Source organism: Antedon mediterranea, chromosome 2 (genome assembly GCF_964355755.1).
Source record: "Antedon mediterranea chromosome 2, ecAntMedi1.1, whole genome shotgun sequence".
Classification (NCBI taxonomy): Eukaryota; Metazoa; Echinodermata; class Crinoidea; order Comatulida; family Antedonidae; genus Antedon; species Antedon mediterranea.
The window spans coordinates 14,155,791-14,172,711 of NC_092671.1; the positions used below are offsets into that span (position 1 = coordinate 14,155,791).

General features: G+C 31.6%; 3 protein-coding genes across 3 annotated transcripts in view; 1 reads left to right on the forward strand and 2 right to left on the reverse strand.

The window, feature by feature from the left end:
* Positions 1–460, reverse strand: part of LOC140039299 (epidermal growth factor receptor-like) — a 42,667-nt gene extending 42,207 nt beyond the window's left edge. The window contains exon 1 of the mRNA XM_072084903.1: positions 303–460. Coding sequence (XP_071941004.1) covers positions 303–372 — 70 coding nt within the window. The 5' untranslated portion in view covers positions 373–460. The remainder of the gene's footprint in view (positions 1–302) is intronic.
* Positions 461–864: 404 nt separating this feature from the next.
* On the forward strand, positions 865–14,526 carry LOC140040492 (transmembrane protein 237-like). Its single transcript, XM_072086473.1, has 15 exons — positions 865–917; positions 2,062–2,116; positions 2,924–2,974; positions 3,085–3,312; positions 4,404–4,514; positions 4,632–4,713; positions 5,118–5,161; positions 5,773–5,907; positions 7,993–8,093; positions 8,386–8,609; positions 9,031–9,107; positions 10,102–10,189; positions 10,985–11,014; positions 11,573–11,694; positions 12,768–14,526. Exons 1-15 carry the CDS (start codon positions 912–914, stop codon positions 12,845–12,847), a joined length of 1,434 nt encoding a protein of 477 aa, XP_071942574.1. The 5' UTR covers positions 865–911; the 3' UTR covers positions 12,848–14,526.
* LOC140040493 (uncharacterized) lies at positions 14,510–16,844 on the reverse strand. Its single transcript, XM_072086474.1, has 5 exons — positions 16,772–16,844; positions 16,285–16,666; positions 15,901–16,052; positions 15,429–15,711; positions 14,510–14,943 (listed from the first exon to the last, which is right to left on the reverse strand). The coding sequence occupies exons 2-5, from the start codon at positions 16,613–16,615 to the stop codon at positions 14,798–14,800; spliced, it is 912 nt and encodes a 303-aa protein (XP_071942575.1). The 5' UTR covers positions 16,616–16,666; positions 16,772–16,844; the 3' UTR covers positions 14,510–14,797.
* Between the last annotated feature and the right edge of the window lie 77 nt (positions 16,845–16,921).

Here is a 16,921-nt window from a genome sequence, read left to right on the forward strand (position 1 = left end):
ATTCTAAACTGCCTGGTGATAAAGAATAAATAAAGAATTTTGTTCTAAACTGTTGAAAATTATTATAAATTATCATTTCTTTTTATTTAATAATTGTTCAAACTATTATTTTCAGTCTATTGACCTCCACTCGCCTTATCACAGTACCCGCCACCTACCACCGGAATGCCCTACCACCAGCTTGGTCCTGTTCTTCTGGTGGTCAGCAGCCAGGCAGGACGGAGTTGTACCACCCTTCGTCCATCCAGCCTAGAAAAAGAATACAAAATGAAAGGGGGAAAAAGTATGATTAACTGGCTTACCCTCTTTAGATTCTGTTGTCCTAAACCATATAAAAAGGAAAATCGTGTATCTCCATAACGTGTAAGCCATTATCTTTTATTTTTATTGCAATTCAACATACGTCTGCTTAAAAAAAGAACTCAACACAATATCAAGACACACCACCACTGCGCTCAAATACAACGAAACTTCTTCTAAACGTGTTTCACAACAACCCACACACTTGACATCAAAGGTGAACGCCCTTTGAGTATCATCACGATGGTGGCGTAAACATGATTTAAAGCGTCACCAGCCATCATTGGCAAGATATTTGTTAAAAGAAAATAAGTAAAAACGATTCTTTTTTCTCAAACATTATTGTAATTGACTCCACTAAAACAGCAATTAAAAAAAACCCGAAAAAATAATTGAGCGAAAAGGCGTAAATTATTTACACAAGTCGTCACGTAACCACACACCGAACATGTACCACCTGTACTACTTTGACTGTTGGTGGCGCTGTGGTTATATACAAAATAAACTTTATTGATTGCCGTATTTACATGCGAGAGAAATTTTAGAAATATATACAAAAAATAGACTATAATTACGGATGTTCCCTAACTGTATAGTTATTTTTATCAGTAATGATGGTAAATAGATAATTTAGTTGATCGGTTGATTAGACATCTTTTAGATTGAATGTAGCTAAGTTATTGTGACTGCATGTTTTCTTAGGCCCCCTGTGTAGCAGATTTTGCTAGTTTTCTATCAAAATTGTCGCCAGTTGAAACTAATTTCAGCCCTTTCAGAATTTCAAAACAGGCAATGTCATGTGCCTAGGCTAGTAGTAGAATAGATGGACTACATAGCAACGGCAAGTTAACACGATTATTAAATCAGCAACAAAACAAATTATTTTGTTGCTCCATCATGATTAAATGAATAAATATGGAATTTAAATTTTTACCTACCATTTTTTAGTAATAGTAGGCCTCTAGCTAGCCGTAGTAGTAGTAGGTCTAGCTAGCCGTAGTAGGTAGGTCTGTGTGTATGTGTAGGCCTAGAGGCTATTATAAGTATTTTATAGATAAGCATATTAAGGTAGGCGAAAAAAAATTGATGGGTCGGGAAGTTGTTTCTGATATTGAAACCTTTTATCAATTATGCTCCGATTTATATTTGAAATATTCTCCAGTTTTGTAGAAACTACAACACTGATTACATAATAGTAATACATTTTACATCTACAGTTTTTCCCTATGTTGACGCGTGGTGAGTCGATCCGTAGCTTACACATAATTGGGAATCGAGGACGGGGCAATGGACGCTTTTGACGCATAGTGTGTTGTTAATATACAAGTGGAGAATCAGGGAGACATGGATTTAATAATCTATTAACTGGTTCTACGACGCTATTTTTCTGTAGTTTGCAAAGGAGTGTGTAACTTGACATAAAAACTGCGAACTCTTAATGATTACCAGAGAATGTTTTTTATGATTGTTAAACAATGAAATTGTGTGATGAACAAGAAAATTGTTTATATGAAAATACTTTCTAGAAGCAATATAAAAGTCACAATAGTAGGCCTACAATTTGTTTGCATTTGAAAACATACAACATTGTAGGCTAGTTATATTTGCTTTTAAATTTTAGCATATTAAAAAGTCCATTAAAATAAAATGCTGTTGTGTTTTTTTTTTAAATATTGATGTTTGTCAATACAGTTTGTGTTGTGTTTTAAATGGTACATTTTTTTGAATTCAAGAATTTATGAGGTTATAATTTTGTTACAGGATACGCCAAGTAAACGAAGAAGTTTACCTCCACTTGGTACCAATATTGAAAATGGTAAATTAAAAATTTTATATTTAAACCAAACCTATTAAATTATACATGGTAATAAAAACTAGACTAGTGTGATATATTGGTGTGTATATAACTTAAATAACATGACGGTTTGTACCTACTTTTAAAGCTGTGTGCACCATAATATAAATATAAAAGCGAGAAAGCAAATATTTGAAAATATCTGTATATAATCTACAGTATTGATTAGGTTTACTTCATGATCATTTGTACCATAGAGAAGTAAAGTAGAGTATCATTTAATGTATTAACATACATTTAATATTTGATTATACGTGTAACCACCCAAAAACAATCATAAACGCCTCCCTTTATTAAATGCCAAATAAATATAAATATATATAAAATTATGTTGTATAGTAAAAAATATAATTCTGTGCCATGCTCCTGTACTTCTCAATATGTTTGTTTCTTAGAATAATAATGTATGATCTATTGTCTTTCTATGAATGCATTATCTAATGTAAAGCTTATTCATTGGTTCATAAGTTCATACGTCTATCTTTTTATTAAAGACAGTATTTATTTATTAAAATTATAATTAATATTTCAAAAATAAAATAAGAATAAAATAATACAAATACATACTACTCTAATTACACATTTAAGGCAAAATTATTTTGGTTCATTTTTTACCTGATGTCGGTCTAAATACACCCTGTCTTTTTTCCTCTAAAATGTTAGCAGATATGAGTATAAATTAATCATAGGGTCATAATAAAAATAGTATAAAAAAATATTATTTTAATTGATGTTGTGTTTTTATTTTTGCTTATTTCTTTTTCATAGATGTTCCATCCCCTAGTAGAAAGCGAGTGAAATCTAAAAAAAAACTTGAAGGTAAAAATATTAAAATTCTATTTTATTGGTAATATCTTTCAAATGTCTAGACTTTAGACTTGAAAAATCTATATTGAAGGTAAAGATATGAATATATGAATTGTTTTTAGTGGATGCAAGTGATTCACAGCAGTCAGGCATTAATAAAAATGCAACAACTGTCTCTGAAGAACAAGGTAATCCTAGTACAGATGTCACTGATGGTAGAAAACGAACACGTAGGAAAAAACGACCAACTTCAGGATTCGATCCAGACAGTGGGGAAGGTGAGAACATGGACGATGATGTACCTATAAACACATCCAGAACATCTAATGGAGCTCCAAGGCGCAAAAGAGGTAAATTTAAATTGTTTTTTAACATAGTAGGTATATTCAGATTGTTTTTTCTCCTGATAATAATACGTGGTCCAGGACTCTGAGCAATATAAAAGGACACTTAGCACACATGCAATGTAGATGTGGGTCTTCAATTTGATAGTAAGGTTATGGTTGTTCCATACACGAGCGTGAAGTCTTCCAAAAGTGGTTGCTGCTTTTCCAATACGTGCAAATAAATGAACCCAACAGAACTCATCCGTAGCAGAGAAGTACTTTCTTAGTTAAATAATGTTTTGGGCCTGAGGTTATCATTGTCCTGATATATATTTTCAGATTGTGCAACAACATACCCATTTATAATAATTGCCACACTGAAACCTATGTAAATAGATGCTAGATTTCTTACAGTAATTTAAGCATTTATATTGTAGTTGAAATGTTCAATGAAGTATTAGTAGTAAAAGTATTATGACAGTGTTAAATGGACGTACATGAATGCTCATCTATTAAACTAATGTCTTCCCCACTTCCAATTGCTTTAAAAAAGCATCATAGGTAATCTAAATTGTATTGAACTTCTTCTAAGGATCAATTATTCAAAATCTCAGCAAATTCATTTAATATTACATATATTTCTGTTTCTACTGGCAAGAAATAACCATAACCACTTGTGTTATAAACGTAGTATAGAAAATAAAATGTGGAATAATAATAGAAATGATAATTTACCCTTATACTTAATCCCACCAAATATTTTAGAGTGCTTGAATCCACAGCGTTGCATTCATACGTTAAAACCACCGACAGAGTTGAGCATTCATTTCATTTCATTTCATTTATTTCGTCTCACTTATAACAAAAAATAACAAACAATAGAGAGAGGCAGAATTGTTATGTAGTAAACAGAAATTCTCCCAGCAGATATTTAAATACCCGAGTTCTTTACATTAAAAACAGTAAAATTAAGAAATGATTACAATGTATTTAAAGAATGAATAGATAGTAATTTTTTTTAATCTAATGTTTTATAAACACATAATTATGATTAATAGAATTATTACTTTTGTGATATTTTTATTTTATTTTTTTTAAATCTTAATTAACTTCAGAAAGCGCAGCTCGTATTCAACGTATTCAGAGGTCGGTAAGCGATGATGGTTTAGCTGAAATTCCAAAAAGTTCTACAAAGAAAAAACGTCGCCCACGATCAAAGCTTATTGGTGAGATACATGTTATTTGAAGTCATATTTTTTACTCTACATTGTTGTAGATGTAGTGTGATGAACTCAATAAAAAGAAACATAGAAATGTTAATAATCAATTATTTTTTTATATAGAAAGCGAGGATGATGCTATTACTCCTACAGGAAAACCACCGGCTGGTCGTGGAGGAAAAACAAAACGGAAAAAAACGCCAAAGTATGTTGATAATTAATTAAGAAGCATTTATATCATGATATATATGCCAAGTTACATAGTTTTTAGCATGGAGCTATGAATTATAGCTCCATGTTTTGAGTATGGTACTAACCATTTGTTTTCATGCATGCCACTCGACTATGCTATTGAGTCTAACAGTCATTCCTGGCATAATAATATGTTTCTGACCATGTCCGGAATGGTCATTCATTCATACTCAACAGCTGTGTAGTTGCTTGACAGGCTGTAATAGACGATAGATTGTTAATATCAACCATATGAAGTATTTCTTTCTTGAAATTGTCTTTTAAATTTATCAACAATATAATTAAACTGTCTAAATTTAAGAATTTGAGAAATGAGAAATATTGTAATTAATTTGTATTTAACCTCTTTTTATGTAGGTTACCTGGCTCTGGGGATGATGATTATTTAGCTGATGGAGAAGGTATTAAAAGATTAAATAAAGTTGATTAATTTTGTCTAATAAAATGTGTGGAATATTCCATGATATTTTATACATTTTTTTTATACTATTATTTAGAGATGTATTGTCTCCCAAAACATAATATATAAATAAATAAGATTTATAAAAAGTTTTTTACTTCCACAGGAAAAAAACCCACAAATACACTGATTTTACTTATACGGAAGCAAAATAAGTTAGCCAAAGGGCTTTCAATCAACTACTTTTTTTCTTTATGTTTTCAGCTAAATAAATTGGTTTATATTGTTGGTCAAAGTGAATAACTATTCAATAAAAAAAATTGCCTATTCAAAAAATTTGTTTGGGTGGCAACAATCTTTAAACAATTGCCATCTGGTATATAACACTTTTTTCTACACTATCAAACTAGTTTGACAAAAAAAATATGGTAGTGATATGCCCAAATGTGGAAGTGATACAGTATGACATCATGTCCATATATGGGAACATCACATTTTTTTGTCGCATAACGTTTGATAGTGTAGACAGAGCTTTATAAAACCAAATTACTAGTAATCGAACTTCCACAACTCAAATTTAGAGGAACATTTCTGGACATTTTTTTTTTACAGCTATGTCAACTATAGAGTTCCTTGTATCAGCAGAGGATATAGTAACCGAAGATAAAACGACTGATTCTAACCAACCAATTACAGCAGCAACTCTACCGAGTCAACCAATCCCACGACTTTTCATGGAAAGAAAAGGTAAAAGGCCTGTACTTTGAATAACCCATCCTTTAAAGGGGGATTCTGGGTTTAAAATTGCTTTTAAATATCGTTTATTTATTAAATAAAAAAAAATATAACAATATAGACATGTCAGAATGAAGAAGTAATAACGAGAAATTTAAAAAATTAAATTTCATATACATTTTAGGGTAAATTCATGGAAAGTCTGTTTTTCAGCAGCTTAGGGAAGCTCATTAATATTCATGAGATATTCACAAAATCACGTCACCAGTGGATTCCAAACTCGCGACGTCATGTACGTTGTGTTTGTCAACTAGGCCTAATTTACATCTCTCTTCCCTGTCAAACGACGACCACCCGATCATTGTGAAATACATTTTTTGTAGATTTTCTAAGCTAGGCCTAAAGTGTAATAATAACAGTAGTAGCATATATTTATTTGACATTTAATGAAATACAAAATTTAGTACAGATTACGGAGTCATAAAGTATACTATTTTTATACCTCTATAGTACAGATCGTATTATCGGCTTCACGTACAATACTACTCTAGGCCTAGCCTAATGGGCGAGAGCCATTCTGACTATAGGGATTCCATGCCACGATGGCTACGTTAAAACAATGGGGCCCATGGGCCTAGCTAGCCTACTACTACTAGACGATTCGCCCATAAATAACAAAACCCATCCTATCAACCAAAACTCCTAAACAATCTAAACCTAAAACGTTCTACAAAATCGGCTGTAAATATTGAAGCAAAACAAGGTCCGATCGCCGTCCACATGTATGGTGTCCCGATCGTCTAAGTAGGCCTAAAATAGGCTTAGTTTACTCTCCAAAAAAGCGGATACTCATGCATCAAGCAAGTAGACCAGGTAGTAGGAAGGAGATCTAGCTGATCCGGCCCAGTTAAAAATTGAGCTAGCTATAGTGTAGTAGACCCTATGCGAATTGATACTACCAGGCCTTTTACTATAGGCTGCACTACAAAAATATTCCAACTCTCTCATTCGAGCTATATTATCTATACCATTCCGGTAGGTCGAGTCGACCTTCAATCAAATACTGTACATCGTTCATGTTGTGATTATAGACGGGGTATACTCGACCCGACCAGTTTGGTATTGTATATTGTATCTGCTTATCACGTGACGATGCCAGGCATGGTGGGCAGCAGAGAGAGCACGTGTATCGTCGTCTCGCTCGATCGATCCTCAGCAGGAGGAATGTACAGTATACGTTACGCTTCATTGATTTTGATTTTTCGTCGGTGCGAAAATCGGCAAACGTAAAGTGCAAACATATCTAATTTTTCACTGTTTTGATGAATTTTCATAAAAAATTGACTTTATAAATGGGAAGACCGACTAATATTACATCAGATAAGTATAATTTTACAAAAGTAATTGATATGGTTAATGATAACGAGTCGTCGGAAGATGGACCATTTCACGAATTTCCTATTTTGTAACCACAGTGTGATTTTGCCGTAGCTGCACTTGTAATCTGGCCTGATTTCACAGCCTTCGTTCTGCTTCACTGGGTGCTTATATAAATTGAAACTTTTACCGTTCAAGAGACAAACAAATATATTTTACATTTTTTACTATTCGGTTTAAACCCGGAACCCCCCTTTAAGACACCCCTATTCAGTTACTCTTCTGTGAAACAAGGGCCAATATATGTTTTAACACTATGTTAAAAACATATTGTGTGATATTTGTTCAGTAGCACTGACGAGTATTTTTCCTCCTCAATTTTCTTAATGTAACTGCCATTTATCTGTAAATCTTTTTATCCGCACCGATCAATGTTAATACAAGCTACATTCTATTTAAGACCTTTAGTTTGTGAAATTTTGTTAACACATTTGGAGTTAATACTGTTAAATCCAAGCTCTAGAACTTCGATTTTTCTAAGATGCACTGATAACTGTAGATGTAAACATCTAAATGAACTAACAATTGAGAGACTTTGATCTGTTACAAATTGTATTTGTCAATGCAACCAAACACAAGTTACTAAACTTATGTTGTCCACTTTTTGAAATTGGTACAATTCATTTTAAATGCTAATTATTCTTATTTATTTGATTTTAGATGGATTTAAGAGTGAAGATAAAGCAAAGATGGCAAAGAGGCGGCAAAAAGAGGAAATGCCGCAACCAATCACAAGCAAGACGACAACAGAAGTTGCAATTGTATGTCCATGTATTGCTTTTTTTTAATGGTTTTTAAAAGTTTTGTATAAATTAAAAAAAGGTTACACTTAAATTGTGTGACTTATTAATTGATGTGTAAATGATGCTTTGTTGATGTGTTGTTATTTTTTTTTATAATACAAAAAAAGATGATTTTATGCCAATAAAACAATTCATCTATATTTTAATAATAGGCAAGTTGAAAGTTTATCACTTGTCATAATCGGAATTTAAGTTCCTTATCAGTATTTAAGGACTGACAGACATTCAAATGTATTGTTAATATTTTTAGGCTGCTCATAAGATGTCTCTGACATTATCTCTCTACTGTCACGGCTTGTTAGCAGGTTTTGCTCTGTGGCAGTGTATAGTTGTGTATTCATTAAGTCAAGGATACGATAGTCTACCGATTGATGGAGATACAAGTTTTTTAATTCACTACAGTTCTTTAGCGCAACCAACTTCAACTATTTATTACCTCCTGTTAGCCCTTTGCACTGTTTCAATTTTTGATAGGTAAGGTTACTTCTTTATTATTTATTAGATATGTATTTATACAATGGATATTTGTATCTTGCATCATATCAAATCCCTTTTTCCTTGCAATACTTTTTATTTAATCATGATAACTAATGATTATAGTAATCAACTGTTATATTATTATCATTAAAACATTCAATAAAACACCCCAGTCGTATTTTCCCCAGATTTTTGTGTTTTTTTTAAATGTCTGTCCTCATTTTCTGTCTGTAATTTTGTTATGAATTTATTTTTTTTAATGTATTTTGACATTCTTTATATTTTGATATTTTCATATAATAATATATTGTATAAATCAACTAATTCAAAATTCAATAAAAGTATTTTATCTTTATGTAACAATTTCCTGTTAAATTCTATTTGTGGTTGATAACCTTTTAACATTTATTATCACTAGATTTGATGTAGCTAGACCTGACAAGAAACTTTTCAGAGCACTTTTAACATTTAAATCTGGTGCAATAGCAATCTTATGTAAGTTTAAAATAAATTATATCATCTATAATAACCAATTGTTTATATAGATCATTACTGATGATGATGTATGAGAAACGGTGAGCGTGTTTGTTATTCTCCAAATGTTACAAAGCTTCATGCAAATGGCTAGCATTTATTTATTGTACAGATATATCACTTTGTCTAACATCAAATAAAAATCATTATGTTTGTTACATACTTTGGCCTAGTTGTTATGAATAATACAGCTTTATGAATTAAGACTAGTTTTCATAAGGCCGATATGCTCTATCAGTGAAGCGAAGCCACTGTCACAAACAAAACGCAAAGACAAACTGATTCAACTGCAGATTTGCCAATTAAAATATATGAAATCTCTATGTATGTTCAAGTTTTTTATTATAATAATAATTAAGGAAATTTAATAAGCATCAAATGAACATTTAATCATAGTACTATCAAAAGATGGAAAAAAAAAATGAATAGGTATAATACAAACTAATAATTGGTCATTGGTACTCTATTTTCCAAAGTATGCAATGCAGGTCAACTCTATTTTAAAATTACTTGAAATTGGATATACTACATTGAATGATTTCATTCCTTTGGCAATGTTGTTGTTATTCTCTCATTATTCAGTGCCTGAGAGATTTTAATGCCAATGAACTGCTTAAGACTTCACATGACATACACTAGACTACTCCCTATATAGTGTATTTCAATTTCATTCATTTCATTTTCATAGTAACATTTATTTCCTTCATAATATACAAAATAAATAATATAATACAAAATTCATGATGAGAAGAAAGATATGGTAGTTAAAACAATACAATTTTTTTTTTCTCATCTTTAAAATGAATAAAACAATACAATTGTGTTGATGAAATTTAAATTAAAAGCAAAACCTAGTCTAGCTTATTAATGTACATGTGTATATTACTGTTATTTACATTGGTTGTTTTAATTACTTTATCATTTATATAGTATTTTTGTGTTTTTTTTTTATCAGTGTATTTTTTAGCACTTATATTCAACGTTGCACTTGCTGCTGTTGACGACAGAATTAGCTTATTTACAGTGACCGATGTCGATTTCTGGTAAGCCACAACTAAAATCATGGTCTACTTCAAGATTGTTTTATCAATCGCGTATTATTACAAATAATTAAAGATGTCCCCCTGAAAAAAATAATTCTTAAAACAATTTTTGTTCAATGTGCCATTTTTAATGTCACATTAGTTATGCACTTTGACCAATAAGTAGATCAAAACAAATATTATTTATCTGAAAAAACTGTAATTTAAAGCAAAAAAATAGTCAAATTGGCAACCAGGTTTTGGTTGAATTTAACCATTTATTTTGTCATTTTATAAGCGAAAATATTGATTAACTTGATTAAAACTACAAAATAACCTTACATATTCAATGATTGATTTTATACTGATTTTATTAATCTTCATTTTCATGTTTCTGAGAAACAATACATCTTTTAGTAGAAACTAATTTTTAAATTATTCTAGAATAGAGAGGCAGAGAACACAGAAATAGTCAGTGATGATGGCGAGTCATTACATTTGATGTATGAGCTGGCTCAGTGACATTTACATAACATTTACACATTTCTGAACGTTCTATATTAATTCATTTGCAAGTCAACATTGCATTTATTTTCAGCTTTGGTCATTGTTAAGAATAGTATAATGTGTTAATAATTAAGGCAGTGATTAATCTCAAATTTACTTTCCATGCATTTAAAGTGAATAATGAAATAAGCTTATTGAACTTATTGTTAGAGTTATTAACTTAAACAACTATTTACTGATATATCTTTGATTTTGAGACCAAATATAATACAAACAAAAAAATTACAATATTATTTTGGGTTTTTTTAGTGACCCTCAAGATCATGAAGACACACTATGGTAAGCCAAAGATTTCAATCATTCCAGTTTCAATAATAATACAAATCAATTTCAATAATAATCAATCAATTACATAGTTTGATGACAGAATACTTACTCAAACATAGAATACAATATTATATGTATCCAGAATGTTCTTTGTGATATAAGATTTATTAAGCATACATATCCACTAATGCAGTAATGTCCGTAAACCTAACAAAACTACAAAATCTAGACAAAACCCATTGCATTCTAGACGCCTCTAAATTGTAATTATTGATAACCAATCAATGTCATAATTTTAGTAATGACACAGTATATTTTTCATTACAGAATAAACAATTATCAACTGTAGAAATAGAGATACGTTGAAATGATTTATAGTGTTCTCCCCTTTTTTATTTATTAATTTCTTAACACTTTTTTTTTCTCACACATATGATTTACTTTCTTAATATATTTTCTAACCAACCATGAACCAACCAGTTTGCAATAACGAAGTGATAATTATACATTTAATATATAATATTATATTCATATAGTAAAAATAAATTATTATGATTGTTGTTTTTATAGGCCACCTGATGATATTGAATCACGACTTTCAGCGTGGAGGGGTGTTAATCTTGTGAGGGCGCTACTTTCAATGTTTGGATGGTTATTAATAGCATTAGCTCCGATGACTGACTTCACAACTGGTAAGATTTCTGTCAATTCTGTCTTAACATTACATGTGATTTTGCAGTTGATAATAAGATTTATTAAGCACACATATCCACTAATGCAGTAATGTCCGTAAACCTAAAAAAACTACAAAATCTAGACAAAACCCATTGCATTCTAGCACAAAAATAACTCACATGTGTTCTCAGTTATGTGAGCATCTAACTAGTCAATTAACAACTATATAAAGTTATTATAATATCATTTTTCCATTTAATACAACTGTACCTGGTACTGTTGTTAATACAACTGTGTACCTGGTACTGTTGTTAATACAACTGTGTACCTGGTACTGTTGTTAATACAACTGTGTACCTGGTACTGTTGTTAATACAACTGTGTACCTGGTACTGTTGTTAATACAACTGTGTACCTGGTACTGTTGTTAATACAACTGTGTGCCTGGTACTGTTGTTAATACAACTGTGTGCCTGGTACTGTTGTTAATACAACTGTGTACCTGGTACTGTTGTTAATACAACTGTGTACCTGGTACTGTTGTTAATACAACTGTACCTGGTACTGTTGTTAATACAACTGTGTGCCTGGTACTGTTGTTAATACAACTGTGTACCTGGTACTGTTGTTAATACAACTGTGTACCTGGTACTGTTGTTAATACAACTGTGTACCTGGTACTGTTGTTAATACAACTGTGTACCTGGTACTGTTGTTAATACAACTGTGTACCTGGTACTGTTGTTAATACAACTGTGTACCTGGTACTGTTGTTAATACAACTGTACCTGGTACTGTTGTTAATACAACTATGTACCTGGTACTGTTGTTGGTCCCAGTCCTCCATAGAAATAGAAAGGCATACTATAAATTCTGTTACGTACTAGCAATTTTAAACATTAATAATGATCAACATTTAGTTGAATCATTTTTTTAATATACGGTCTGTAATTATTTGTTTCCATATACATCAATAAATGATATCCTTACTGTCATATATAATGCAGTTTTAGGTATTTTTTACTGAAAACCATACAAATAAAGTAGAAATACATATTTAGTTTTAATTTACTTTCACTTTATTTTGTAGAGCATTTGTACGATAGTGAAGAACCATTGTGGGATGAACAACAACAAACAGAGTTGCACCAGGTACAATCAAGCGCCTAGTCTGAACTGACTTTGTTGTGGGGAGGTTTCAATTTGCAGAAACCAATGCATTGTGTTGTTTGTCATCACTTAAGGCCAATTTACACAGACGAGCGGTAACGGTAAGCGGTAATTGTAAGCGAAAAACCGCGTGGCTTTTCCCATTTACACAGCGCGCGGAGTTCGCGAACAGAGTGGTGGAAAGTAGGTGCGTGTAGGCCTCGAGGCTAATGCATGTTACAGTCACTGCTGGCCTGGATGTGACTGACTGTCAGTAGGCCTAGCACACACAGGCCTAAGTTTTAGAGGGAATTGTTGCCTAATAACGTACTAAAATGTATATTTTCTTTTCACTATCCTTATACGAACATTAGTCATCGTCGTAGGTGTTTGTATTTCTGAATAAAAAGAAGAAGAAACTATAGGCTAGGCCTACTACGGCACTCGTATTTATTGTCGTCTTTCACTCGACGGACGCAAACAAAATTTGTTGATAGATGACGTCATTTCAATCATGTCGTTGGTTGGCCAGAATCCATAATTACCGCGCGGTATTTTCACAAAATCGAATCTGTTTCGATCCTGAGCGGATTTCCGCTCAACCGCTCGTCCGCTCCGCGTTCTGTGTAAATGGTCATAAGAAATAACATAGATTCTATTTTTGCGTTTTCCGATCACCTTTACCGCTTACCGTTACCGCTCGTCTGTGTAAATTGGCCTTTACAGTAGGCCTAGAGTCCATCAATACTTTGTACTGTCAAAGAAATCATGGGAGGAAGCACACCTCAATGTCCCTGCATGTGAACATATGAATTAACATAGCATAACTAATATCTAGGTACTACTGTAGGTCATCAAAATTTGAATTCAAACAGATAATGTGCCAATTATTTTAATGTTTTCTTTCATGTTTTAATGTATGGAAACATTGGTAGCAACCACTGCTGTAAAACCTTGGCATACATTTTGCAATTTCAGTTTTATATATGTAGATTGTGATGTAAATTTTAATTGACGGACTATAGAGTACCACCAATGTTTTGTATATATTGCCTTGTACAGTACTTTTAAGAGTGTTACACCTTTTAACAACAAAGTCATTTTAATAATATTTATCATAGATATGTAGTGTTTTTATACAAAGCGTTACCACCAAATGTTTAAATTTGTATAAATTGATGTACGTTTTAGTGGTTAGTATTGTGATATTATATATTTTAAATCTCTATACCAAGGCATTCCATGTTGTAGTGTAAGTAATAATTGTCTACTGTATCTTATTTAAAGCAATTGTAATAACCATCCAAACGTAAAATTCATTCCATAAAATTAGTTATGTTTCAATTAATGGAATATAATAGATCCAAATTCAAGGACCATTTTTCATGTCTTTTTAATCTTATCTCGAAACCAAAGCTTATTGCATAAAATAAGTTTATTAGAGGGAATACTGTAACATTAATGATTAACAAGAAAATACATTGGGACAATATACTATTTACTCCTTCACTATTCACTAAACTAAATTATATTTATTAGTGTCTAATGTTAAATTTAAGGGCATAATGGAATGTATAAATAATGCAAAAATATGAAGATTTTTTGTGAGTTGAGTCCAAAATTTACTACTAAACTACTTTGACACTATGATCCTTTTAAACCAATAATATATTTATATCTTAGCCTGTCTCATATGTTTAATTAAGCTCATACATTTATCGCATCATTGCACAAGTGTAATAAGTGCTACTTTAATTTAGTATGATGATTAATTATTAAAAATTAATTTATTACATCATTGGGCAGTGGTAAAATAAATGGCTTGGCTTTGTCAATTTATCAAATGTTTTAAATATTTTGATAATAAACTTTACAAAACGTTTACAGTTCTATTCTATCAAATCTTTATTACTCTTTTTGAAATCACATTTGGAATGTTTAAATTGGTTTTTTTGTTTAACATTTACAAAATTATTCACAGAAACCGTGAATATGTTTATAACGACTCGATACATGTCTAATTTCCTGTTGTACTGGAAACTTCCGCGCATTTATAGATTGTTCGTAGATGTGTCGTCCACCGTAACGTCCGCCACTAGTTAACGTTGCATCAGTAGCTGAAAGATAATGTTTATTTTCTAAGAATGCATAAAATATTTGCAGTAGTATACAACTTCGCATTTACTAGGACAATTTATTAACGATTGTGAGCATAACAGTATTACCTTTATGGTATGGATGCTGTATAGTATGCAAGGACCTAGGAACTATTTAATTGTCATGTTCAATTCATTGTGTGCATACAGAAATGATTCAGTACAGTCACAGTTTTTAATATTCTGGGTATAGGCTTCAACTAATAACACAATATGTGTAGGTTGAAGGCTTTCTATTCTAGTGACTATGCAGTATAAAGCTCTGTACACTATTAAACTTTATGTGATAAAAAAATATGATATGCCCATATATGGACATGGTCACTACCATATTTGGCAATATCACTACCCTATTTGGGCACATCACACTTTTTTTTTCAAACTAGTTTGATAATGTAGACAGAGCTTTAATCATGTACACTACCTTATATAGACATCTAACCTACCTGAATTCATTGCACCTGGTTTCCCAGAATAATCGGGAATGTCATGAACACTTGGCATCGTGTGCACCCCAGAAACATGACCATTGACCAAAGGTGGTTGTGTACGAGGTTGAATATTATCCCGTCTTGCAATTGTGCACTCATTGGGAAGAGGACGTCTGATGTCGGGGTCATCTAAAGGTCCTGTACCAGGTGACCACTGTAGCGAGCCGTAAAGTGGCGCTGAAAGTCGATGAACTTGTGATGTCTGGTTTAATGCATCTGTTACATTGGGAGCAATTTGCTGGAAAAATGATCAGAGAAGTGTAAACATAACAAATTATTACAGTCTAGTATTTATAATATTCATTTTTTGGTCTAATGTAACAATTACCTTATTATCACCTTTTACTACCATTAATTCAAAAATGATATTCTGTTCATTTTCAAAATACAATACATAATGTAAACAAATTCACTACTATCAACTAACCAGTCGGAAGTTTCTAATCTCTTGCAAATGTTTATCACATAGATGATCCCAGTATGCTTGATCCAGGACTCTAACGTTCCTGCTTGCATTACAGCACGTCTCTTTGTAGTCTACTAAGGCATGTGCTAATTGTGACAATTTGGTTATTAGATCTGTGAAAAAAAAAAGTTTACAAATGTAAAAAAATGTACTATTACAATTTTGGTCGAACTTTACATTAGACACAGTGTCAACCATGGCGATAGAAAATAATAAATAGGCATGGTTGATAAAATATATATTATTGTTAATGTTATGTGCAATTTAAATGAAAGTCACTACAATTAATACCATAGTAATAATGTTTATTTTACTGTTCTTTCAATGCCACACACTCTAACTTACATTTACTCTCAGACTCAAAATCAGCTTTCCAAAAATGATGATGATAATTATCTCTTGTCTCTTCATAAGATGAATCTCTAGCTAATTCTTGGAAGTCTATTTTGAGTGCTTCAAGTTCAGCCTGCAGTTCTGTCGTTTTATAATACTGAACATCATCTAATATTGCACACACATGCTGCATAACTATACGTATAACATTATGCAGTGAATCTGCAGATGTTACATGGTCAACTAGGCTGTTGCTATTGTTGCTATGACTAACGCCAACCAGCCTCTGAGGCTTGTCTACCGGGGGCCTCACAGCTGGTACAGGTGCTGTTCTTGTTGACATTAATTATCGATGATGTTCTCGGCTAACAAACAAGTAAGGCTTTTAACTAATCTGTAAAACATGAATTTGGAAGTTATTTTAACTTCTTCTGATTTATTATATAATGAGAATCTAGTAAACATATAATTCAACATAAAATATATAAAACAATTTTACCATATGTGGTGTTTTCAAAGGTAAATGCCGTCAACGTCTTTCACGTTTTGTGTGTTGTTTTCGTTTCCCGTCGCGAATGTAAACACCCTCCTTCAAGAATTTTATAAAAGTACCATTATTATTTAATCGTATAAAATTAATAAAATGTAT

Bases quoted from the DNA above. Each gene is read 5' to 3' on its own strand.
- LOC140040492 (XM_072086473.1), top strand. The intron at 3,313-4,403 runs GTAAATTTAAAT...AATTAACTTCAG, and splicing joins AGCTCCAAGGCGCAAAAGAG to AAAGCGCAGCTCGTATTCAA. The intron at 8,610-9,030 runs GTAAGGTTACTT...TATTATCACTAG, and splicing joins ACTGTTTCAATTTTTGATAG to ATTTGATGTAGCTAGACCTG.
- LOC140040493 (XM_072086474.1), bottom strand. From the start codon at position 16,615: ATGTCAACAAGAACAGCACCTGTACCAGCTGTGAGGCCCCCGGTAGAC. The intron at 16,053-16,284 runs GTAAGTTAGAGT...TTTTTTTCACAG, and splicing joins TTTTGAGTCTGAGAGTAAAT to ATCTAATAACCAAATTGTCA. The intron at 14,944-15,428 runs GTAGGTTAGATG...ATTATCTTTCAG, and splicing joins ACCAGGTGCAATGAATTCAG to CTACTGATGCAACGTTAACT.